Here is a 25,583-nt window from a genome sequence, read left to right on the forward strand (position 1 = left end):
TTGTTGTTGTCATACACAAGTGGATTAAAACTACTTGTTGTGCGGGGCGACCTGCAGGGTCTTTGGTCCCGCTCCCCACATAAGAACGCAGGACATGGTGAGGCCAAAAAGGAACACTCACGGAGCCATAGGTAGGGGAGTCATACCACTAGGGTCTCGCTGGCAGCTGGGTTGGAGACACAGGAAGCAGGAGCCACATGATCCACAATCTGCCATCCATTTCTCTCTGCCCACCAACCTCACTTGCTAGTTGCAATCCGCCTCTATGCAATTTGCAATCCACACTCTGCCACTTGCTAGCTCAGCCACCATCTTTTTGCTAGCCCCCATTTGCTGCTAGCGTAGCCACAGCAGTTATATTAGTGGCCAACGGCTCACTGGTTATAGCTGACAGCCAACTAGCCACAGCTGATGGCCATCCAATGACAGTTGATGGCCATTTACTACCTGAGTCGGCACCTTTCTATGTGAGGCCGAGAGCCTGGCAACTGCACTCCTGGCTCTGTCCCCACACTACTTAAGTCATAAAGAAGTGAATTTGAAATCATATTAAACATATATACACAAGAATATGGACGAGTTTTGACAAAAAGTCTCAACAGTAGGTAAACATTGATAATTTGGAGACACTGAACAGATACTCAAGTTCTTAGAAAGATAACTTATCCAGAGGACTATGCTAAGTATTACAGAAGATATAAGATGAAACAAGGTCCCTGCCCTCCAGGGAATCATAATATAGTAGAAAGAGTACAGGATATGAGAACAGGAGACCTAAGTTCTTGTTGAACAGAAAGTCATGTCCTACATCTCATATACATTCTTTATATGTCAAAGAGAAATATAAATGGATCCTATATCACGAGGTTAAAAACCTACCTAACAAGACTAAAACAATGATAGTTGAGGACCAGTGAACCAGAAAACGGATTTTCAAAATATAAGTGACTGTGGTTCCTGATCTAGTGAGGGGCCTGATGAGTAGTAAACTGCCTCTTTTTCAAGCTGTGGACAAGCCTAGTGACGACTTTCAGGGCGGCGGCCCTTACTGGGTGAAGTTTCCTGTAGAAACGGCCGCCGCCAGAAAGCCACACAGGAACAATATGGAGGAGCAACACTTTGCTCAAGTCGGGATACGAGATCAAAGCTACATCTCTCCCAGGCAACAAATGGCTTACAGGGATCCTCTAGGCCTCCAGCGGGTGCGGAGACTTGGTGGCATTAGCTCCCTTTTGTATCTGGGGCGAACCGGAGCAAAAGGTGAGTTCCTCCGGGCTGGAAACGACCTGCGGGACGTTCCTGGCTGACTAGGCTGAGACTGCACAGGTGGAGGAAGGGAGATAGACGGCTGGGCGTAGCTGTCTGTCAGCCACCGGAAATGCATCTCCGTTTTCCGGTTGGGGCCAGGTTCACAGACCACGACCACAAAATGGAGGGTCTGGGTGTGGTCTCCGGTAGATAGAGGGATCAGGTGGGGGATTGCTCTTGCAACGCTCCTACGCTCCCGAGTCTTGCCACTTCATTCGCCAGGAGTCGCGCGGTACCAACCGACTCCGCCTCCCAGAGTGACGCAGGCATCAAGCGCTTCCTCCTCGGAGCAGTGGGGAGGCGTGGCGACTTTGTAATCGAACAAGGAAGAGGGAAGTGGCGTCCACCGGAGGCCAGAGCTGCGTGGAGGTAATCTAGAAGCCTGATTTTCTTTTGGGATTTGGTCAGTGCAGTCGGAGAGATACCCGCCTCACGTGCCAGTTGCACCCTTTGGGAGCGGCTGCGTGGTGGTGACGGTGTGTGTGGGGGGAGATGCAGCCTTTCCCAGTTCGTGGTGGCATCATTGCCAGGCGGTGGCCGGAGTGAGAGCGGGCGGGACCTATTTTCAGCAAGGCCGGTATTCAGGCTCCTACTTACACATCTAACGTCCGTAAGCAATCTCTTTCTATCTTATGTGCAAGTATCACTCAGGGATGCTGTTAAAGCACACTGGGAGGCTGCCGACATGCATAGGGCTTATGGCCGCCCTTGTGGTCGATCCAGAAGGTGTAGCAATTAGTGTTGGGGGATGGGGCAGTAATGTCTATCACTGCACCCAGCGAAACTTTTCCCGTTTCTGCTAGCTTATGATCATATCACTGGAGAAAGGGTCATTTCAACCTCAAAAACATTAAACTTCTAACAAAAATATGTATGGGAGGTGTCCCTGCACCTCCTGAGCCTGGATAGGCAGCAAAGAACCAATCTTTCTTTGACTACCAATGGCATACTCGAAAGAATTTTGTTGCTCTTTCTGCTGGATCACCTCAGGGAAAATCAGACTCGCAAAGCTGTCCTCAGCCTTGCTTAAAGATCTATATGACCCTGAGGAAATGTAAAGTCAGGAAAAGGGGTACCTTTACTGGACCCTTCCTGCCTCAAGAACTTTTAACCATCACCATTTCTCTTTCCTTTTTTACATTCTGTCATTTGAGTATCTTATAAACAAATGTAAGTTTTTCTAGTACAGTGAGAAAGAAATTTAATACACAGGTACAGATTTGCACAGTGCCCTTTATAAGTATATGTTGACATCTGGTTGTTTAGGCGAAGGACATTTGCTGAGAGGAATAAGGTTACTTTTTCCCTGATTACTTTACTTTTCTGACCTTCCTGTCTCAGTTCTCCTTCCAGTGTTAATGCAATGGAAAGGACACTATCAAATATCCGTGAAGTAAAGGTTTCAATCTTCATAAGAGAATGAAGGGACGTAGAAGTTGTTTACCCCTGACTGAAGACAAAAGACTGGGATGATGGGTTAAAATTTAGAGTAGCTCAAATATGCCCTGTATGTGAAGATGGGACAGGAAGCAGATTAAGTATTAAGTATACACAGATTAAGTATTGGGTAGTCTCAAAGCTCCTTTTAGCAAATGGGTGCCTTTTTTTTCACCCACCAACCTTTTTTCAACCTTTTAACAAAAAGTTGTCAATTGACATCTGTATTCTCTGAGCTGTGCTTTGTTTCAGAGTAACAGAAAAGGAGAGAAACATACCTTCTGAAGTAATCTGTCATCATGAGTGTCCTAATACATAGCAGTTGATTTTAAGAAGGAAGAAGGACAGGAACTTTTTTGTTCATTCTTCTCTGATAATTAGTAAGTAGTAAATATGTGTCATGTGGCTTTCATTTGATGTGTGCTTTTTTTCTCCCCTCCCTCAGTGCCGTCGGGGAGAAGATCTACTCATTGGTTTTGTACCAAATTTGACAGCCTCAGTTGGCAAAGGTGGTACCAGGAAGATGTCACACATAGGAGAAAAACTGTTCCTAGAGCAAATTATGATGAGACATATGAAGGCGAATGCATGCTTGTACCCACACATGGAGGCTTTGTGGAAGACTAAGGAGTCTGTGAAAGAGAGCACCCGTCAGAGTAAGAAATCCAACCCACAGATGGACAGTCTTGGTCCTGAGAGCGCTCGCCAGCACTTTCGGAGCTTCTGTTATCGTGAAGCACCTGGACCGCTCGAAGCTGTCAGCCATCTTCAGGAATTATGCCATCAGTGGCTAAGGCCAGAGATCCACTCAAAAGAACAGATCTTGGAACTGCTGGTGCTAGAGCAGTTCCTGGCCATTCTACCCAGGGATACCCAGAACTGGGTGCAGAGGCATCATCCACAGAGCATTAAAGAGGCTGTGGCCCTGGTGAAAAGCTTTCAGAGAGAACCTTGTGGGGTAAGTAATGAGGTGAGAAGAAATAGTCTTTCCATGTACAGTGAAATACAGGATAAATGTGGCTATGTCCGGGTGGGGAGCTTAATTGAGCAATGAGATAGATTAAGTAACTTCCGTTGTTCATTTAGGACAGATAGGTGGGATCTGAAATCACAGACAATGCATCAGTAGTCTACAGGTTTTGGATCTCCTGGCAGTGTTTCCTGGCCTTAGGAAAAAAATTTGTTTTGCTCTCTTTAGGGCCAGTGCAAATTGAGAGTGGTGGGCCTAGTCTGCCATGACCAAGGAGATATGACTTGATTTCTTAGAAAGAGAGAAATAAAAGGCAAGAATGAGTTGGGAAAGGGGAGAAAAAAATCTGAAAAACAAACCAAAAAGGGCAGCACTTAGAGATCAAAGGAGCAAGATAGCAAACAGAAATAGAAAAAAAAAATAGAAATGATACAGAACAAGAAAGGCCGACAGAGAAGTGGAGAGAATCAAGATGCTGAGGGGTAATGCCCTCTGTAAGGGGAACACACATCTCTGGGCCAGGAAAAGAACCTCCATTGCCCTCCCTTCATGGTCTGTTCTTTTTTTTGCTGGTGAGTGGGGAACCAAAGTATGTCCTTGGGAGATGCCAGCATACTTCCTTTCCTCAGGAGCCCACCTTGAAGACTACAGGGCAGAACATATTTTTATTGTCTTACTACAACTGAATCATGTGGACGGAGTTAGAACCCAGTTTTTCCCAATTTTTCCTTCATTCCATTTCCTTTCTCCATGAAATTCTTCCCTAGTCATGGAAGAATGGAAAAGCTGACTGACAAGAAAAACTTTTTATTCATTGCCTTATTTTTCAGAGAAAACTAGAAGATAGAAATCCACTCAGGCAAGGATCTAAGTCAAGGAAGTAAGCCAGTGAAGGCAGTGTGAGAAACAGGCAGCCTGCTTGCACTCTGTTAATGACCCGAGTTTCGACTATATGCAGAGTGGTGGAGGCTGCCTGCAGTCACAGCTTTCTTCATTTTATCCCAATTTTTCCAGATCACGTATGTAGTTCTTTGTGAGAAAATGGTGGCACAATATATTTTCAGTGTTTTATTACTTCCTTTAATGTCATACACTCCCCAAATCTGGGCTCTACTCTTGTTTGTCCCTCTACTACCACCCCAAAACTCAAATTAAATTCTGTGCTAATAAGGATGGGGATTATTTCTAGGTCACAGTCCATGACGTGGGAAAGGAGGCAGTGTTCTTGGGAGGAACAGCAGTGGCCCCAGGCTTTAAGTGGAAGCCAGCAGAGCCCCAACCAATGGGTGTGTTCCAGAAAGAATGTTGGAATACACACCAGGCACTGCAAGAACAGCTTGGCTGGAATATTCACAAAGATACCCAACCTGTACATGAAAGAGGTGAGGAGCTTCATAATAATTCTCTTCTGGGAGCTGTCATAGTAATTGGTTCGGCTAGAATGTCATGGCAATTACCCAGGTGCTCCACCATACTAGCAGTTATGATGTCTGTCGGGTGGCAGTACAATAGGTCAGTGGTGGGTGAACATGAGGGTCAGTCTGATGTGCAGAAATATCCAGACCACCGAATCCTATTACTCACATTGTGGACCTTGCTCCTGAGAAATTTGAGAGAAGAAGATGGAACAGGGACAGATGGGGTCATCTTGCCTGTATCAGAAATGGGCTGTCAGTAGCAAAATGGGAAGAGAATTGTATACCAGGAAAAAAATAATAAAAGACAAAATGTCCCACATTTCCTACTGTACACAGGAGGACTTGAGTCTTTCATTTTCAAACACCTGTAATTCTTGCCCAGCACAGTGATCTACTTATTTTATGAGAAAAAAAAATAGTGGATTTCCTTCTCTTAATTTCTCCCATGAAATCTGGGGAAACAGTCAACTGGGGAACTGGTTCTATATAGTGGTGGCTATTTGATTCTTAATTACTATAACAAAGCCACTTTGGGCAACACACATGCATACACACACACACACACACGAAGGTAAACCATCTTTATTGAAAGAATACAGATATTCTATATTTTCGAAATCAGCTCAGGATATTCATAAACAAAAAAAAATTTCTGGCTCTTTTCCACCCACAGCTGTGCCTGCTCAACAGATTGTAGCCTTTTCTGAGCAGAAAAGCACCCAAAACTGGAAGATGGCATCTGAGCTCATCTTACCCAAGTCCCAGGTAAGCTGTACTTTTCAGCTTTTTCAGGCAGCCTGAATATAACCTTGTCTGTGCTTTTCTCTGCTGCCCAAGACCCACAGTGCCTGGCAGGTATTCTGAGCCATGTTAGCTCCAGATGTCCTCTATACAACTAGGCTTGGCACAGTGGGAATTGGGCACCTCCTAAGCTTGTCAACTAATGTCTTTGCCTCCTCCTTTTTCTGCCATCTCACTTTTCCACCTAAATCTACGCTTAACTTCAGTGACTGGCCTGCCATGTAATTCAGAAATGAATGATAGGACAGCCTCTGTAGTGGCAAGTACTGAACTAAAACCTATTCTCTTTAGAGTTTGTTGACATTTGAAGATGTGGCCGTGTCTTTTTCTGAGGAGGAATGGAAATTAATGAACACTTCTCAGAAGATCCTCTACAATGATGTAATGCAGGACAACTATGAGACTGTCATCTCTCTAGGTAAAGACTCGTCCTTTCCTTTGTGTAGAAGTTGAATAAACTGTCCTCAGTTAATGGGAAATGCACTCCTGTGAGAGTTCCAGTATTCCATTAGCTGATTGGTTCTCAACTTGATGATGTGGGGGAAAAAGAAAGACATATCCAGATCACCTAGAGAACTTTTTACAAGTACACATTCCACTTATTTATTCTAAATATAATTTTTGATCTATTGTATCATACTTACACCCCACCCTGCAGACCTCCTCCTCCCATATCTTGTCTATCTCAGTAAAGGGCGTCACCATTTACCCCGTTGCTCAGGCCAAAACCTCTCAGTTATCCTTTATTCTAGTCTTTCTGTTATACCCCACAACTGATCTATTAGCAAGTCTTCAAAATAGATCCTGAATACAATCATGTCTCCACCTCTTCCAATCTTATCATCCTAGTCTAAGCCACCACTATATCTAACCAAGTCTACTTCAACAGCACTGGATTCCCATTCCCCATTTGTTTAGATTGATACTCCTTAGGTTTAGTTCTTAGCTTCCTCATTACATATTCACCCATAACCACAATAGAGTATACAGAAGATACTGAATCTAAGATTCTGCCCATGTAAACATTTGGAGTACGTGAAAATACAAGAGTCCTTCACTCTTCCTGAAAATAGTGTAGAATTAAGATGGCAGTCCGTGACCTCAAGGTTTTATTCTTAGAACATTGTTACATTCTAAACAAATTGATCTATTAGAAAAGGGGAAGAACCATATATCCGGGTCCCCAAGAGTTGAAAGACAGTCTTGGACAGTCTCCTACAGGTAAGGGGAGACTCATGGGTAGAGAAGAAATGTTCCTTGATAGGAGGCTTTACAGGGCCTTAACATTTTTTTCCTTTTTTTTTTTTTACTTAAAATGGGTTAATTTTATTATATGTAAACTATATTTCTCAAAGAGATTTTTTTAAAGTAGCTATGCTTAGCCAAGATGATATGGGAGGTCCTGAATCAACAGGTATGGTCACAAGCTTATTGCCAAGAGGCTGAGGCAATGCAAGGAAAGGCATTAACATTTTTAAGATTCTGCTCCTCTATTATTTTTTAATTTATTGGGGTGACAGTTGTTAGTAAAGTTACATAGATTTCAGGTGTACAATTCTGTATTACATCATCTACAAATCCCATTGTGTGTTCACCACCCAGAGTCAGTTCTCCTTCCATCACCATATATTTGATCCCCCTTACCCTCATCTCCTTCCCCCCACCCCCCTTACCCTCTGGTAACCACTAAACTATTGTCTGTGTCTATGAGTTTTTGTTTCTCATTTGTTTGTCTTGTTCTTTTGTTGTTTTGGGTTTATATACCACATATCAGTGAAATCATAGGGTTCTCTGCTTTTTCTGTCTGACTTATTTTGCTTAGCATTATACTCTCAAGATCCATCCATGTTGTCACAAATGTTCCTGTATCATCTTTTATTACCGCCAAATAGTATTCCATTGTGTATATATACCACAACTTCTTTATCCATTCATCTATCAAAGGACATTTTGGTTGTTTCCGTGTCTTGGCCACCGTAAACAAAGCTACAATGAACATTGGAGCACACGTGTCTTTATGTATAAATGTTTTCAGATTTCTTTGGTAGATAACCAAGAGAGGGACTGCTGGGTCATATGGTAATTCTATTCATAATTTTTTGAGGAACCTCCACACTGCCTTCCATAGCGGCTGCACCAGTCTGCATTCCCACCAACAGTGTATGAGGGTTCCTTTTTCTCCACAGCCTCTCCAATACTTGTTACTATTTGTCTTGTTGATGATAGCCATTCTGACTTGGGTGAGGTGATATCTCATTGTGGTTTTTATTTGCATTTCTCTGATGATTAGTGATGTTGAGCATTTTTTCATATGTGTATTTGCTATTTATATTTATATGTCCTCTTTGGAGAAATGTCTCTTCAGGTCCTCTGCCCATTTTTCAATTGGGTTGTTTGTTATTTTGTTGAGTTTCATGAGTTCCTTGTATATTTTGGATATTAGCCACTTATCAGAAGCACTGTTTGCAAAAACCTTCTCCCATTCAGTTGGTTGCCTCTTTATTTTGTCGATGTGCAGAAACTTTTAAGTTTCATATAGTTCTTTCTTTTGCTGTGCAGAAGCTTTTAAGTTTCATATAGTCGCATTTGTTTATATTAGCTTTTACTTCCATTGCCTTTGGAGTCAAATTCATAAAATGCTCTTTGAACCCAAGGTCCATAAGTTTAGTACCTATGTTTCCTTCTATGCAGTTTATTGTGTCAGGTCTTATGCTTAAGTCTTTGATACATTTTGAATTAATTTTGGTACATGGTGACAGATAGCAGTCCAGTTTCATTTTTTGCACGTGGCTATCCAATTCTCCCAGCACCATTTATTGAAGAGGCTGTCTTTCCTCCACTGTATGTTTTTAGCTTCTTTGTCAAAAAATTATCTGTCCATATTTATGTGATTTTATTTCTGGGTTGTCAATTCTATTCCATCAGTATATGTGTCTGTTTTTCTGCCAGTACCACGCTGTTTTGATTATTGTAGCCCTATAGTACAAGCTAAAGTCAGGGAGTGTGATACCTCCAGTATAGTTCTTTTTTCTTAAGATTGCTTTGGCTATTTGGGGTCTTTGGTGGTTCCAAACAAATCTGATGATTTTTTTGTTCTATTTCTTTAAAAAATGCCATTGGGATTTTGAATGGGATTGCATTAAATCTGTATATTGCTTTGGGTAATATGGCCATTTTAACTATGTTGATTCTTCCAATCCTTGAGCATGGAATGTCTTTCCATTTTTTTGTGTCTTCTTCAATTTCTTTCAAAAATGTCTTATAGTTTTCAGCATATAGGTCCTTGTAGCCAGCAACTTTACCGTATTCGTTGATTGTTTCTAATAGCTTTTTGGTGGAATCTTTAGGGTTTTCTATATATAGCATCATGTCATCTGCAAAGAGTGATAATTTAACTTCTTCATTCCCAATTTGTATGCCTTTTATTTGTTTCTCTTTCCTGATTGCTCTGGCAAGGACTTCCAACACTATGTTGAAAAGCAGAGGAGATGGGGGACAGCCCTGTCGTGTTCCTGAATGTAGAGCAAAGGGCTTCAGTTTTTCACCATTAATTATGAGACTAGCTGAGGGCTTGTCATATATGGCCTTTATTATGTTAAGGTATTTTCCTTCTATACCTATTTTACTAAGTGTTTTACTCATAAATGGATGTTGTATCTTGTCAAATGCTTTTTCTGCATCAATTGATATAGTCATATGATTTTTGTCCTCTATTTTGTTTATGTGATGTATCACATTGAAGGATTTGCAGATGTTGAACCATCCTTGTGCCCCGAGGATGAACCCCACTTGGTTGTGATGAATAATATTTTTAATGTATTGCTGCATTCGATTTGCTAAAATTTTGTTTAGGATTTTTGCATCTGTATTCATCAGAGATATTGGTCTGTAGTTTTCTTTTTTTGTGTTGTCCTTACCAGGTTTTGGTATCAGGGTAATGTTGGCCTCATAAAATGAATTAGGAAGTACTGTCTCTTCAATTTTTTGAAATGTCAAAAATGTCCATTTCATGTAATGTGTGATTTAAGGCAGCTATTTCGTTATTTATTTTCTGTTTGGATGATCTATCCATAGGTGTCAGTGATGTATTTAAGTCCCCTAGAATAATTGTGTTTTGGTCAATTTCTCCCTATAGTTCTGTTAGTAGTTGCTTGGTATATTTTGGTGCTCCCTGATTGGGGGCATAAATATTGATGACTGTTACGTCTTCTTGTTGTATAGTCCCCTTTACCATTATGAAATGGCCATCTTTGTCTCTTGGTACCTTTTCACCCTGAAGTCTGTTTCATCTGATATCATTATGGCTACACCTGATTTTCTCTGGGTACCATTTGCTTGGAGTGTCAATTTCCACCCTTTCACTTTGAGTCTATGCTTGTCCTTGTAGATGAAATGTGTCTCTTGGAGACAGCATATGGTTGGGTTTAGTTTTTTGATGCAGTCTGCTACTCTGCCTTTTTATTGGTGAATTCAGTCCATTTACATTTAGGGTGATTATTGATATGTGAGGATTTCCTGTCATTCTATCTTTAGTTTTCTGGTAACGCTGTGTCTCCATTATTTCTTTGCCTTTGTGTTGTTGTCTATTATTTCTATTTTGTGGTATTTTTGATGTTTCCCTCTGTTTCTTCTTTTATTACAGTATGTATTTCAGTTCTGGATTTTTTTTGAGTGGTTACCCTAAGTTTATGTAAAAGAAAGTTTGGTATTTAGAGTATTCCGTTTTCTTCAGCACGCTTACTTTCTCCATTCCCATATTATGGTTCAGGCCTTTACTCTCCCCCTTTTTATGTTTTGGTTGCCACAAATTGTCCCTGTTGATGGTGGTGGAATAGCTTTCTTTAGTATTTATTGTAGTACAGGTCGTGTATTAGAAAATTCCCTCAGCTTCTGTATGTCTGGAGAGGTCTTTATTCCTCCTTCACATCTAAAGGATATCTTTGCTGGATATATTATTTTTGGTTCATAATTTCTCTCTTTCAGTAGTTTGAATATTTGGTTCCACACCCTCCTGGCTTGTAGAGTTTCTGCTGAAAAATCTGATGATAATCTAATGGGCTTTCCTCTGTAGGTTACCGTCTTCTTTTCCCTGGTTGCCTTGAGGATTCTTTCTTTGTCGTTGATTTTAGACAGCTTCAATACAATGTGCCTTGGAGAAGGCCTGTTGGGATTGAGGTAATTAGGTGTTCTATTTGCTTCTTGGATTCAAGGATCCAGTTCTGTCCACAAGTTTGGGAAGTTCTCATCAACAATTTGTTTGAATATATTCTCTGTTCCCTTCTCTCTTTCTTCTCCTTCTGTTATGCCCATTATTCTTATATTGCTCTTTCTGATGGAGTCAGAAGTTCTTGTAGAGTTCTTTCATTTCTTTTAAGTCTCAAGTCTCTTTCTTTTTCCATCCGTGTAATTTCCAGGTTTCTATCTTCAATGTAACTCATACTTTCCTCCATGTGGTCAACTCTACTACCTAAACTGGTTATTTCATCCTTAATTTCTTCTATTGAGTTCTTAATCTCCAGAAAATCTATTTTTTTTGTAATTTAAATCTCTTAAGTATAATGTTCATGTTGTTCTTTGATTGTGTTTCTGAGTTCATTAAACTGCCTTTCTGTGTTTTCTTGCATCTCGTTGAGTTTTTTCAGAACTACAACCTTGACTTCTCTGTCACTTAAGTCACGTATTTCCATATCTTTAAGTTCTTTTTCTGGAGACTTTTCACTTTCTTTCTGAGCTGTTTGTTGCCTTGGTTATTCGTGGCAATTACTCATTTATTATTTCTCTTCCTAGACATCTACAGGAGTGGTTTTGCAACAGGATGATAGGAAGAGGTCTTTCTTTTGTTTTCCAGTACTTGTTGGTAGAATGTTTTATTTTCTCTCCGACTGCAGCCTTTTTTTCTCTCTCACATGGTAGTGCTATGTTTTCTCTGCACTATTCCAGCTTCTCACACAATGGGGGGATTCCCTGGGAGATGAGCTTCTCCTCTGTTAATAGTTCATCTGGTCACAGGGCGCAGTGTCCATGTGAGGATGCGGAGAGCTTTTGAAGTTCCAAAGCTCTTCCTGCACCAGATTCAGACCCATATGTGTCAGCAGTTCTGTTTACTCCTTCAGGGATCTGCCCAGATAGGTGGGGCCAGGGGTGGGGTGAGTTGTGAGTGGTGGCCTGGAGTAATGGCGGTGACAACCATCATAGCCGGTTCTGCTTCCACAGCTACCTTCCCTTTGCGGGAACTAGTTGGGCTGCCAATCTGTGTCTGTGGTCCACAGTTCTCAGAACAGCAAATATTCTGTTCTTTTGATCTGACACTGCTACTGTTCTGCTTGTAGCACTGGGCACCTGGGGGCTGGGCGAGCTCTGGGAGGGTAAAGAGGGGGCTGCTAGTCTCAGTGCCTAAAGCTTCCTTTCTCTGCTCGGCAGTGAGGGTTTAGATCAGCGTTTTCAGCCTTCTTCCCTCAGTCTTTTCTCCGAGGTATCGGCCATGAGCGTTGGGTTCAGCCGTGTTATATTCTGCCCCCTCAGCCCTGTGGGCCATAAGCGGAGCCCTACTAGTCCGAGTTCTTCCCTCTCCCGCTCCGGGATGCAGCGAGCTTGGAGCACTGAGCTAGGTCAGCGTCATCCGCCCGCTGGCTCTGTCTCCGCACTTCTCTCTTCCCTCCTCCACCGCTCGCGCGATTCACCCACCTGGAGGTGAATTCAGTAGTGGGCCTCTTCGTCTTGCCTGTGTGCTGTGCAGGGAGACCTTTGTGGAGTTATTGTTGTCCAATTAGTTGTAAATTCCAGGGAAGCTTTACAGAGGCTCACCTCACGCCACCATTTTGATGACGTCCTCTGTTGCTGTATTTTTAATTGAACTTTTTATTGAGGTAATTGTGGATTCACTTGCAGCTTTGAAATGTAGTACAAAGAGAACCCATACACACTACCTAGTTTCCCTCCATAACTTTTTGCAAAAATATATGATACAATAACCAGAATATTGATGTTGATATAATCCACTGACCTTACTCATATTTCCTGTTTTAGTTGTATTTGTTTATGTGTATGTGTGTGTATTTAGTTCTGTAAAGGTTTGTCAGATTTGTAGGTTTGTGTATTCATTACCATAGTCAAGGTATTAGACAGTTACATTACCACAAGGATTCCTTCTGTTGCCCTTTTATAACTATAGACATTTCCCTCCCACACCCCATCCAATCACCAACCCATGCTAACCATTAACCTGGTCTACATGGCTGAAATTTTGCCATTTCAATAATGTTATATGAATAGAATATAAATTATAAAATCTTTTGAGATGAACTTTTCTCATTCAGAATTATTCCCAGGAAATTAATCTAAGTTGTTGCATGTATCAATAGTTTACTCCTTTTACTGCTACATAGTATTGCATAGTATTGATGTACCACAGTTTGTTTAACCACTTACCCATTGAAAGATATCTTTACTGTCTTCAGTTTTTGACTTTTGTGAATAAAGCTGCCATGAACATTCATGTACAGGATTTTCTGTAGAGATAAGTTTTCATTTCTCTGGGATAAATGCTTTAAGAGTGCAATTGCTAGTTCATATGGTAATTGCATGTTTAATTTTATAAGAACCTGCTAAACTGTTTTCCATAGTGGATGTACCATTTTCCATTTCCACCAGCAATGGATGAGTGATCCGGTTTCCCCACATCCTTGCCAGTGTTTAGTATTGTATTATTTTTTTTTGCCATTCTGATAGATATGTCCTTGTGATTTGCATTTCCCTTATAGCTAATGATGTTTTATAGCATTTTCATGTGCTTATTTGCCATCTGTATATTCTCTTCAGTGAGATGTCTTTTGCCATATTTTAATTGAACTGTTTTTTAACTGTTGAGTGTTGAGAGTTCTTTATATGTTCTAGATTCTAGTGCATTTTCAGATAATGTGGTTTGCAAATAGTTTCTCCAGGTCTGTATATTGTCTTTTATGCTCTTCCCATGAGCTTCCACAGAGTAAATTTTTTAAATTTTGATAAGACCAATTTTTCTTTGTTTTCTTTTATAGATTGTATTTTTTTGGTGTAAAGCTTAGAACTCTGATGAGCCCTAGATTTGTAAAGTTTTCTCCTATGTTTTCTTTTTGTAAAAGTTTTATAGTTTTTAAGTGTATGATCCATTTTGAGTTATTATATAAAGTGTGATGTCAGGTTGAGGTTTATTTTTTTGCTTATGGAGGTCTAATTGCTTTGGCCTCATTTGTTGAAAAGGCTATCCTTCCTCCATTGAATTGCTTTTGCATTTTTGTCAAAGATCAATTGTGCATATTTGTGTATATCTGCCCTGTTCCTTTGAGCTATGTGTCTATCCCTCTGTTAATATTGCACTGTATTGATTATTGTAGCTATGTAATATAGTAAGCTTTAATATTTATGAGGTAGAGTGATTCTTCCCACTTTATTCTTTTTTGTCAGGATAAAATTTTATTTTAGCTATTCTAGAGCTTGTGCCTTTCCATGTAAATTTTAGAGTAAGCTTATCTATGATTACAAGAAACTTTGTTGAGATTTTGCTAGAAATTACTTTAAACCTATGTATTAGTTTGAAGAGGATTTGTCTTTGCTATGTTGATTTTTCCAATCAGTGAACATAGTATGTCTCTATTTTAAGGTCTTCTTCGATGTCTTTCATCAAGTTTTTATGATCTTCAGTATATAGATCTTCTACATATTCTGTTATTATAAATAGTATTATTTTCAATTTTGGTTTCTACATGTTCATCATTCTTACATAGTAATGCCATTGATTTTGTGTTTTGATATTGTATCCTGTGAACCTAGTGAACTCATTTATTCTAGGAGTTATTTTTTGTAGATTCCTTGAGATTTTTATATATAGACAATTACATAATCTGCAATGCCTTTTATTTCTTTTTCTTAGGTTATTGTAACAGCTCCAACTTCCAGTACCATGTTGAATATGAGTGATGAGTGTATACATCCTTGCCTTGTTTCCAATTTTCATGACAACATTAAATCTTTCACCATTACCTATGATATTAGTAGGGTTTTTGTTTATAGTCTTTAGCATGTCTATGTAATTCCTAATTTTCTTAGTGTGTTTATCATAAATGGATGTGGGATTTGTCAAACATTTTTCTATGTCACTTAATAGGAGTGTGATCTTTCAGAGCTTTTTGATAAGGTGGGTTATGAATTGATCAATTTCAAATGTTGAACCAGCTTTGCATGACTGTAGTACATCTTACTTGATCATGGTATATAATTCTTACATATTGTTATATTCAGTTTTCCACTGTTTTGTTGAGAATTTTTTCATTTAAGTTCAGGGGAGATATTAGTCTGTAGTTTTATTTTTTAATGTATGGTCTTTGTATGATTTTGCTGTCAGGGTAATACTGACCTTATAATATAAGTTGGGTAGTATGTCCTCTTTTTTGGAAGAGATTGTACAAAATTGGTGTTAATTCTTTAAGTATTTGGTAGAATCTTCCAGTAACATCATATGGACCTGGAGATTTCTTTTTTTTTGGAAGCTTTTTGATTATGAATTCAATTTCTGTAATAGTAATAGTGCTATTCAAATTATCTATCTTATGTTGGTTGAATTCTGACAGTTTATAGTTTTGAGGAATTGGTCCATTTTTCCTAATTTTTAAAATCCATGAACGTAAAGTTGTTTACAGTACTTCCTTATTATCTTTTTAATTACTGCACAATGTATAGTGATATACCCAATTTCCTTCCTGATATTGGTGATTTGTGTCTTCTTTCTTTTATTTTTGTCAGTCGTGATAGAGGTTTATCAATTTTATCTTTTTTTTTTTGAAGAACAAGCTTTCGTTTGGTTGTGATTTCTGTTCCGATATTTATTATTTGCTTTCTTCAACTTGCTTTGGGTTTATTTTGCTTTTTTTTCTGGTTTCTTGACGTAGAAACTTAGATTATTGATTTGAGACCTTTCCCCTTTTCTGTTGTAAGCTTTTATGGCTATACATCGTCTTCTGAGCACTTCTTTATCTTCATTCCACCTATTTTTATATAGTGTAATTTCATTTTCATTCAACTATGTATTTTTTAAATTTCCTTTGAAACTTTTTCTTTGAACCATAGGTTATTTAGGAGTACATTGTTTAATTTCATGTATTTTTAGATTTTCCTGTCACCTCTCTGTTTTTTTAAATTCTAGTCTGATTCCATTTTTGTTAGATTGCCTTTTCTCAAGTTGTGATTTTTTTGGGTTCTTGGTCTGATGGGTGATTTTGTATTGTATCCTGATCATTTTGTTTATTATGTTAGGATAGTCTGGGTCCTATTTAAATATTTTAATTAATTTAATGGACAATCACCCTACTTTAGTTTTAGCACAAAGGTTCTTTCCTACTTTTGTGGGATATGCTTCCAGTGACAGTTTAATTTTCAGAGCCTTTATGGTGTTTCTCTGGTTTATGTGGTACTGCTAAGGCTCCCGTGTGTTCCTGCTTGTGCTCCCTGATGAGGGTAAGGAAGGCATTTATTTACAGGCCAGCATGTCTCTCAGTGGGAATGGGGAGTGTCAGACCCACAGAGATAAAGAGGCTTCCTAGGCCGAGCCACTTGTGCCTAGGTACCTCTTTCTACTTCTGCCTGCCCACTTTGGTGTCTCCTACCATGTTTCCCCAAAAATAAGACCTGGGTGGACAATCAGCTCTAATGTGTCTTTTGGAGCAAAAATTAATATAAGACCCGGTCTTATTTTACTATAATATAAGACCTGGTCTAATATAATGTAATAATATAATATGATGTGATAATTAATATGATATAGTATGATATAATACCGGGTATTATCAGTATTATAATATAATACTGAATGTCCGGCGAGGTCTTATGTTTGGGGAAACGGTAATGGGTTCCGATGTTGTCAGAAGTTTTCTCATTCAGACAGGGGAGGGAATAAGCCTATCTAGGCAGCCTTCTGTTGCTAGGTTGAGAGTTAGGAAACACTAGATCTGGGTTGCCTTCTTCTGTTGGGTGTGGGATGTAAGACAACTTATACTTCTAGTCCTGGGGTCCCAAACCATTTTGCCTTGTTTCTTACTACTTTTTAGAATTTTCTGTTGGTTATGTCTTATATTCTTTAATGGATTTGTTATTGGGCCTAACAGGGAAGATCAGGGGAAAATGGGCCTATGCAATTTTGTGTAGGTTGGACCAGGAAAAACTTGTTCCTCTATTTTTTTTTAAGCAGTCATTGTTTTTTCACTCCATTCCTAGTTTTCTTGTTCTGGGACATAGATGGCTAATTTGTGTGTTTATTCCAACAGGGTTAAAGCTCAAAAATGACACTGGAGATGACCAATCTATGTCTACTTCTACATTAGAATTACAAGCATCAGGATGCAAAGTATTGAGAAAGGCCAGAATGAAAGTTGCCCAGAAAACAACTGTCAAAGAAAATCATGGTGGCACACACAAGGTACAGAAACGGCCTCGAGCTTTTACAGGGAAGAAAAGAAAGAAACTTTCAACTTGTAAACAAGAGCTTCCAAAACGTATGGATCTTCACAGGAAAGGCCATGCGGGAGAGAAACCTTTTAAATGTCAGGAATGTGAAAAAGGCTTCAGAGTTAGCTCTGATCTTATTAAACACCAGAGAATTCACACTGAAGAGAAACCCTATAAATGTCACCAATGTGATAAGAGGTTTAGATGGAGTTCCGATCTTAACAAGCACTTAATGGCACACCAAGGAATAAAACCATATAGATGCTCTTGGTGCGGGAAAAGCTTTAGTCATAACACAAATCTACACACACATCTAAGAATTCACACAGGAGAGAAGCCCTTTAAATGTCATGAATGTGGGAAAAGATTCATTCAGAACTCACACCTTATCAAACACCAGAGAACCCACACAGGTGAGCAGCCTTATTCCTGTAGCATATGCAGAAGAAACTTCAGCAGGCGGTCAAGCCTTCTTAGACACCAGAAGCTCCACAGGAGAAGGGAATCGTGTCCAGTGTCTCCAGTCTGAAGAAAGTCACCATATGGAGCTTGGCCCTAAGAGGTGATGCAAGAGTACAAAATTTTGAGGTGCCTGATGATAGGAGTCTGTCATCAACAGAAAGTTTGGGAGGGGTACATGTCATGCTTTACATAAGGGAATGTAAGCTGTCTCTCTTATTCAGCATTGTTTCTTCAGTGCCTAGCACAATACTGTTGAGTACTTTATAAATAAAGAGTGAAAATATAGCTATCATATATCTATAGTTATCTATGTATCTGTCCGGTTACTCAGCTTCCCCATCCTCAGTGATCTGAATTCTTCAGGTATCAGATGCTCAGCAAATATATGATGGCCACTAGTTTTGCTGTCCTTCTTTCTCAGGAGAGATGGAAAACAAGAGTATTCAGGTTCTCTATGGCTATTATTCTGTCCGCATGAACAAGCGAGTCCAGGGCTCAGAGAACTTTATTCTGGAACAGGAAGACAGGATTCACTGTTTGCCCTGGGAGAAGTGCCCCCCATTCTAGTTGCCTCTCTCCTGAGCACCCACTACTGCAGTGTTTCCTATCAAGGAATTCCAAGCCACAAGGGAAGCCTGAATGCCAACACAGGCATTTACTTGGTATCTCTCCTCCAGCTGGTCTTCTCAACACCGCGGTATATAGAATGAAATGGTGAAGGAGGCAGTCTGGGCCCTCATTCAGATTACCTGTCTTTTTGTGGGAAGAACAGGGCAGTGGTGAATGGCTTTTTTTTTTTGACTTTGACTTTTAATTATGTAGACTGGAGGCTTCCAAATTGGTGCCACACTGCTCTAAGGCCTAAAGGGAGGCCCATTATTATGGCTGCTCAGCACAAGCCCACACACCTGGATGCTCTACAGGAAGGTCTGGAGATTTTGCAAAATAGTTTACTGTGAATGCCAAGAAGAGCCCTGTGACCTTGTAGCCACAGTGCACGTTGGATACCAGGAGGGAACGTCCAGAGTGTCAAGAATAGAGTAAGGCCTGTGGCTTAGAATGAAGGCCCCAATGAGCTAGGTCAGACAGAAAATTTTTGATGGTTGTTCCTTTTCCTTCCCCATTAGCCTCAGTGATTATCTCCTGAGAAACAATGTGATGTCAAGGGAAGGGCATGGAACTTAGAAAACATGGATTTGTATCTGTCAGATCTTAGATTGTTGGCCAAGGCTGGTAGAGGGTGCAACAAGCTTGTCAATCCAAATCCCTATTCTCTGCAGCTTGTGTTTTTGAGCAATCTGTGAATCAAGTCATCCTCCTACGCAACTAAAGAAAAAAAGATGTTGGCCAAGGCTTCTGTATATTAATTCATAAAATTTACACCTTTTTATGAAAATGGCATGTTGTTGCTTACTATGTTTGAACACAAAATATTGTTATTAGATCACTCAGTGGTGGTCAATGTTCACTTTTTTTGAACTAGGTATCTTCAGATATTTTTTTCCATCAAGAGCCCTCTTAGCTTCTTTCCAGATTTGTAAAGTGGAGATAATTCTTTTCTTCCAGCGCTGCTGTGAGGATTAAATGAGAGACATGAGCATGCCTAACATTGACGGGCTGCAGGAAATGTTCCATAAACATTTGGAACATTCTTCCTTCATCTTTCAACTAGTTATTTAAAAAAGAAAATCAACTTGTCTACTTGTCCAGATTTTAAGCATCCCTAGTTAATAAGGTTTCCATAATTTCCAACTGGTTGTTAAGCCTTCTAATGATGGTCAGAATGGTAGCCTTCTGGTATGACATTCTTCTCTAGAGATGCTTCTCTCTAGTCAGTGTTAAACAATTAAGTTAATATCCCCATTCAACTAGATACACTGCTAATGAGTAACAGAACCAAAATATACTAGATGCTTGAAAATGGGGAGGTGATGGCTAGGGTTGGAATTTTTGTGGATAGTATTTACACATCAGGTGCATCCTCAAACTAATGAAAGAGGGAAAAGGTGACTGTAGAATAGGCACTAAAAAGAATAAAAGCTAAGCACAGAAGAGGAAGTGGCCTGGGAGGAAAGGATTCCTTTATATTCCTAAAGGCTTGGAGACTGACTGCCCCACTATTCTTTCCAGAACTATCTGAGATTGTGCCCTTGGAACTAAGGGGAAATTCAACTTTTTGACAGAGGGCACACCCTCTGTGTGAATCCATGTTTGGTACCACCCTGGATAGCTGCTATCATTACCACCATTCAAAGGACATTTATTCGTGTAGCATTTAGAAGAGATTGACTCAAAAATTGAAGGAAGTACTGCATCAATAGAGCAAGTAGTTACTGCCCATTCATGAGATTCAGCAAAATTCCTGACAACGGGTCAGCCAAGCAGCACACCATTTTCACAAAGCTGCCAATCCCTGTTACAACAGCTGTTAGCTTGAAAGCTCATCTATCTTTCAGGTTCTCATCTAGCATTCCCAGGAGAGGTCAAAAACAGAGAACATGAGAACATCTCCTATTTTAGAGATCAGTTATTTAAGGTAAGTGGCAGGAAGGTCTTTAGATATGAATGGGCAGAAACAAAGAGCATTGATGATTCCTGGTTCCAACTTCCAACTCCACTGCCCTTTGAATACAAGGGCTCCAGAAAGAAAGGACATTCTTGTCCATTGTGGAACAGGATTTAGAAGTTGGGCGTTCCCAGCTGTCTCATCAGTACCTATTCTTACCTTTCATCCCTCTGACATGGCCTCCTAGGGTCCCATTCCCCATGCATCCTGACCACTTGTATCAGCCTTCATCATCTCAAAAAAACAGACATGGGCACTAAGGAAAGAAATGACAGAATGGAATAAAAGGGAAAGATCACTCTGCTTTTTACTTGCCCACCACCTCCACAACATATGGCTAAGAAATGTGACCTCCACTGCCTTTCTGAAGATACAACAGGAAGATAGCATATGAGAACTTGGGGACTGGAGAAGCAGGCTGATTATTCAAGGGACATAATGAAGAGGCAGAATGCTCCAACTTCAGATCTCACAGGAGGAGACAGACGCAGACCTGAGCCAGGTGTGAGGGATGTGGGTTCACATCTTAGTCTCTGTACTCCTGTCCTCAGGAAGTGAAGGACATCAGGGAGAAGATGGGTTTGGCAAAAAAGAGGATGAGAAAGGAGCTGGGAGTGCAGAGGACAGCAGTCCTTTCCCACTCAGGTCTGCATTTATACGGCCGAAGGTCGGAAGCCATGAGCTTAGGGAGCAGAAGGCTGCTGCGTTCATGGCTGAGGCACAAGAGCATGTCAGTGGGCCCCAGCCAGTTTGTATAGGACTCAGGTCTTTATCTTTTCCCTCCAAGCAAACAAGTACATGTTTTCTTCTCAAGAGCCTGTTCAGGTCCCCTTTTGTCTTTCCTCCACCCCCAAGCAGCCTCTTCCTCCTTCACCTTCCTTTCCCTGCCACAGGCCAAGTCTGCTCCCGCCACTTTGCCAATCCTATTCAATAGAGCAGGAGAGGTACACAGGGATATGACCTAGTGAGGGTTAATGTGTTTTACTGCTCCCAGAGGAATGGACACAAAAACAGAATGGCTAGGTGTGGGGGGAGCTGTTTCTCATTTAAAGGACGGCACTCCCTACAACATTGTGTCCCTGGCTCAACAGCTGTTCACAGTTGCTGCTAAGCTCTTCCATTTTCATTCTTGTCTTTGCCTTCCTCTTCTCCCTCTGTGCTGCCTGTTCCTTACTGCCATTTGTAGATTCAGGCAAGGGACACAGCTATGGAAGAAGGGACAGGGAGTCAGGGAAACTCTCCTGAGGATCAGCAATCATGAACATACGAGGGAAGAGGGCAGGAGCCAAGGTTGAGAGGAGCACTGGTGAGCACCATGTTACCCTCAGATTTTCTGGACAACTCAGGGAAAGAGAGGGACCAGGAGAGCAGGCCAGTGTCAGGAAGCAATTCTGCTCGGGCTGGGACTTAGGAATGAAGTAGAAAGGAAGAGCTAGGAAATGCCAAGAAAGATTTTCCCTGCCCTTCTCAGGCTCTGGTTTGTCTCAGTGAGACTTAGAGTAGCTAGAAGGAACTGACTCCAAAGCAAGGACTACCGACACCTCAGAGAACTCCAGTTTGATAAGGTCTCATGCCTGAGGGCATTATCTCTTCAGATAGTACCCATGTATTTGCCCATCCCCAGACTTCCCTTAGGGAGGGCCTCAGCTTCCCTGAAGGGAGTTATTCTGCTTTTTCTTCCCCTTGTGCCCCTTTCTACTGTGGCAGGGGTGTAAGGACTTCATTTTCGTAGAGGCTTTATGATGTAGGCATGATCAGTCATTAACTTCATTTCCAGCCCCTCTCTCCAGATGATGAGGGGCTCCAAGCTTCTAACCATGGCTTGGTCTTTCTGGTGACAAGCCCCCATCCAGAAGCTACTCAGAAGCACACCAAGAATTACCTCAACAGAACAAAAGACACTCCTATCACCCAGGAAATTCCAAGGGATTTAGGAACTCTGCCTGTGTCAGGAACAAAGGTCAAAAACCAGATATTACAACAAAAGATGCTCCTAGTGTTCTTATCACTTAGAACATTACAAAGGTTTCAGGAGCTCTGCGCCAAGAACTGTAGGCAGAGACCAATATATGTTTTTTTCTATTATTTTACATTCACTTTCTGCTTTATATATTTGAAAGTAATGACAAGACAATCAATAAAATTCAAATGATCCACGGTGGGGGGATGAGGAGGAGGAGTCAGGGGCAGAAGCAATAACAGTTTCTGTTATTTCTGCTGCTGAAGACAGTTATGGAGGCAGTTGCTTTCCTATGACATGGTTACCCCAGGTTCAATACCTACCATAAGCCTCTTTTATGGCTAAGTTTTTGTGTAAAAGATTTTGACCCTCTCCAGAGAATCCATTTTTTAAATCTCTCCCTCCCTCCCTCGGTCCTTTTCGCCACCCTCCCTCCCTTCTTCCCTGTCATTTTTCCCATCATTATTGAGATAGTGCACATATAAGATTGTGTATATTTAACATGTGTAATGCAACTATTTGACACACATATATATTGCAAAATAATTATCACCGTGCTATTAGCTAAGACCTCCATCACCTCACATAATTACCTTTTTTCTTTGTGGTGAAAACATTTAAGATTTACTCTCTTAGTAACCTTCAAGTATATAATGCAACATTTTTAACCTAATAGTCACAATTCTATGTATTAGATCCTCAGAACTCATTATCTTATATCTAGAAGTTTGTACCCATTGAAGAACATTTGCCATTTCCTGAAACCCCAGCTACAGGAAAACACCATTATAATAGATGCTTCTACGAGGGTGGCTTTTTAAGATTCCAAATATATGCGAGATCATAAAGTATACTGTCTTACTTCGCTAACTATAAGCTCAGTCCCTCCTGAAGATGTTAATGAGCTCACAATTAGTTAAGAAGGGACTCATGCAGTCTGTGTGTTGCTCGTGAAACATCTGCAATACGCAGAATTCCTTGACCAGTAGACATTGTTTCTGGTCACCGTCTTAAAGCTGATCTGTCCCATTTCTGACTCTTCTTCAATGGCTAAGGTGGGTGCAAGTTATCAAAGTCTGCAATGTCAGGAGTAATCTCCGTGGCTTTGAATGCATAGTAGGGGTTGCCCAGCTGGTAAGTCCAGGGGTGGGGGCAGGAACATGCCCATTTGCCCCACCCCCGAACCTTGCCTGCCTGCAGGACGGAGCCTATGCTGGTGACTTAGGCTCCAAAGGAAAACAGCACTGTAGTAAGCTCAGTGGTCTTCAGTGGGATCTCAGGAGGGCTTTCCTCAAACTGAAGGTCTGTGTAGCCATGGTCTGTGCTGAGGAGCCTTGAGCATTTCACTTTAACTACCTGGGATTCCAGTAGCCAAGTTGGTTCCAGATGGCATGCTAACAGGCTGTCCCAGCTGCAGTCCGATGGCAGGCGAGACCTTTCACCCAGAGCTCCCTCATGGCCCGCAGCTGAACAGCCCCAGCTCTCCTGGAAAGCCTCACCTAACTGCCCCCAAGGACGTCCCCATCCCCCAACCCACCCAACCAGCGTCGCAATGGAAAACCTTACACATGTAGTTGGTTATTTCAACTAGTCTTCTATGAGTGCTTATGCCGGGCACTGCTTGCACAGCATATATTATCTTCCTAACACCTCTGCAGTTCCCCTGCAAGGAAGGTGTGAGAATCCCCATATTGCAGTCAGAAACCTCACTTTAGAAAAGTTGAGTTCTTTGTCCAAGCCAGAGTTGAAACCTAGTTCAATCAAGCTCCTGAGCCCTTTTCCTATTCAACGTGAGACCATAGTTTCTCCCTAGGAGTGAATAACATTATTTTATTAGGCATGAACCACGGATGTCACTTTTTCTGCTGACCTATGAAGCTCAAAATGGGCCACGCTGACCACTCTTACAGGTCAGGTACACATTTCGGATACCTGGATGGGCAAAAATCCCTGTGTGTGACTGGCCAGCAATCAAGGTTTCCATGAGTTCTAGTGGGTTGAACTTATCTGCTCTTCAGTTGTCACATGTATTTTACATTTCACAGAAGACTTGATCTTTTCCGATTTTTTTTCCTAGCTTCAATACTGAGTTCACTGGAATATGTTAATACAACAATACCCAAGGCTATTATACTTCCCGAAAATGGATGAACACCGATGAGTATTTATAGCACAACAGCACATATGTGAAATTGCCAGGTTGCACCAGAAAGATATTAACTGGATTCTCACCAGGACCAGCATAAGGACCCTGGCTCACAGCCAGCTCAGGTGTCTGCAATGAATGAATACATGGAACAATGATGGGACCACACAGGGAACTGTGGGCTCCTGGAGCTGCTGACTTTCTACTAATAGGCCAGGCAAATCTTCTTAGCAGAGTATAAAGCACCTATGAGAGAATCTCAGATGATCAGGAAGAAAGTGGAACTTTCCAGGTAAACTAGGATATGTCGAAAGAGCCAAGACACTTTCTGAAACAGGACCAATTAAGATCCAACGGACTTTATTTATTCATTTAGAGAGGAAATTAATATAGCAGATATCACCCTTTACAATGTGAAACTTTGTGATTTTCAATATATCCCTGCAGCCAACATCACTACATACTCCAGACCCTTTTCCTCACCCCCAAAAGAAGAAAGATACCCATCAGCAATCATCACCATTATCTGCAACACCACCAGCCCTGGCAACCACTAATCTCAGTTCTGGCTCTAGGAATTTGCCTGTTTTGTACTTTCCTGTGCATGGACCCTAAAATGTGTAGTACTTTCTGACTGGTTTTTCCTCGCAGAGCACAATGTTTTCAAGACTCATCCATGTTGTGGAAGGCATCACTGCTTCATTCTTTTATATGGCTGGACCCTCCCCCATCGCAAGGATATACCACTTTTAAAATCTAATAATCGGTAGATGGACATGTGTCTGTTTCCTCTATTTGGGAATTATGAATAAAGGCTCCATGAACATCTGTGCACAGTTGCTTGTGTGGGCATATGTTTTGACCTGTGTTTGATGTATACTAGGGAGAGAAATTGCTGGGTCATAGGGTAACTGTTTACATTTTTGAGACATTTAACTAATTTTAACATTCTATCGTTCCATTCCTTCCAGCAAGTTTGAGGTCTCCAAAAGTGTCAAATGCGAATTTCAGAACAACAGTGGGCCATCAAATACCCAGGC

The 25,583-nt window shown here is 40.9% G+C and overlaps 1 protein-coding gene across 3 annotated transcripts; it reads left to right on the top strand.

Annotated features, from left to right (window-relative positions):
- The first annotated feature begins 1,405 nt into the window (after positions 1–1,405).
- On the top strand, positions 1,406–25,376 carry ZNF75D (zinc finger protein 75D). Of its 3 annotated transcripts, XM_081041665.1 has the most exons (7): positions 1,587–1,677; positions 3,191–3,703; positions 4,905–5,097; positions 5,807–5,898; positions 6,226–6,352; positions 17,229–17,380; positions 24,475–25,376. In XM_081041665.1, exons 2-7 carry the CDS (start codon positions 3,269–3,271, stop codon positions 24,484–24,486), a joined length of 1,011 nt encoding a protein of 336 aa, XP_080897791.1. In that variant the 5' UTR covers positions 1,587–1,677; positions 3,191–3,268; the 3' UTR covers positions 24,487–25,376. The 3 variants fall into 3 exon arrangements, with proteins under 3 accessions (XP_080897790.1, XP_080897791.1, XP_080897789.1); XM_081041664.1 differs by lacking the exon at positions 24,475–25,376 and having other exon boundaries at positions 1,406–1,677; positions 17,229–19,549; XM_081041663.1 differs by lacking the exon at positions 24,475–25,376 and having other exon boundaries at positions 3,191–3,715; positions 17,229–19,543.
- Positions 25,377–25,583: the final 207 nt, after the last annotated feature.

This window comes from Rhinolophus hipposideros (assembly GCF_964194185.1).
Source record: "Rhinolophus hipposideros genome assembly, chromosome: X".
Taxonomy (NCBI): domain Eukaryota; kingdom Metazoa; phylum Chordata; class Mammalia; order Chiroptera; family Rhinolophidae; genus Rhinolophus; species Rhinolophus hipposideros.

What these genes read in the sequence shown, in the direction of transcription:
- ZNF75D (XM_081041663.1), top strand. Translation starts at nt 3,269, where the DNA reads ATGTCACACATAGGAGAAAAACTGTTCCTAGAGCAAATTATGATGAGA. An exon ending in CTTGTGGGGTAAGTAATGAG is followed by an intron (nt 3,716 to 4,904) that starts GTGAGAAGAAAT and finishes GATTATTTCTAG; the next exon opens with GTCACAGTCCATGACGTGGG. An exon ending in TCATCTTACCCAAGTCCCAG is followed by an intron (nt 5,899 to 6,225) that starts GTAAGCTGTACT and finishes TATTCTCTTTAG; the next exon opens with AGTTTGTTGACATTTGAAGA.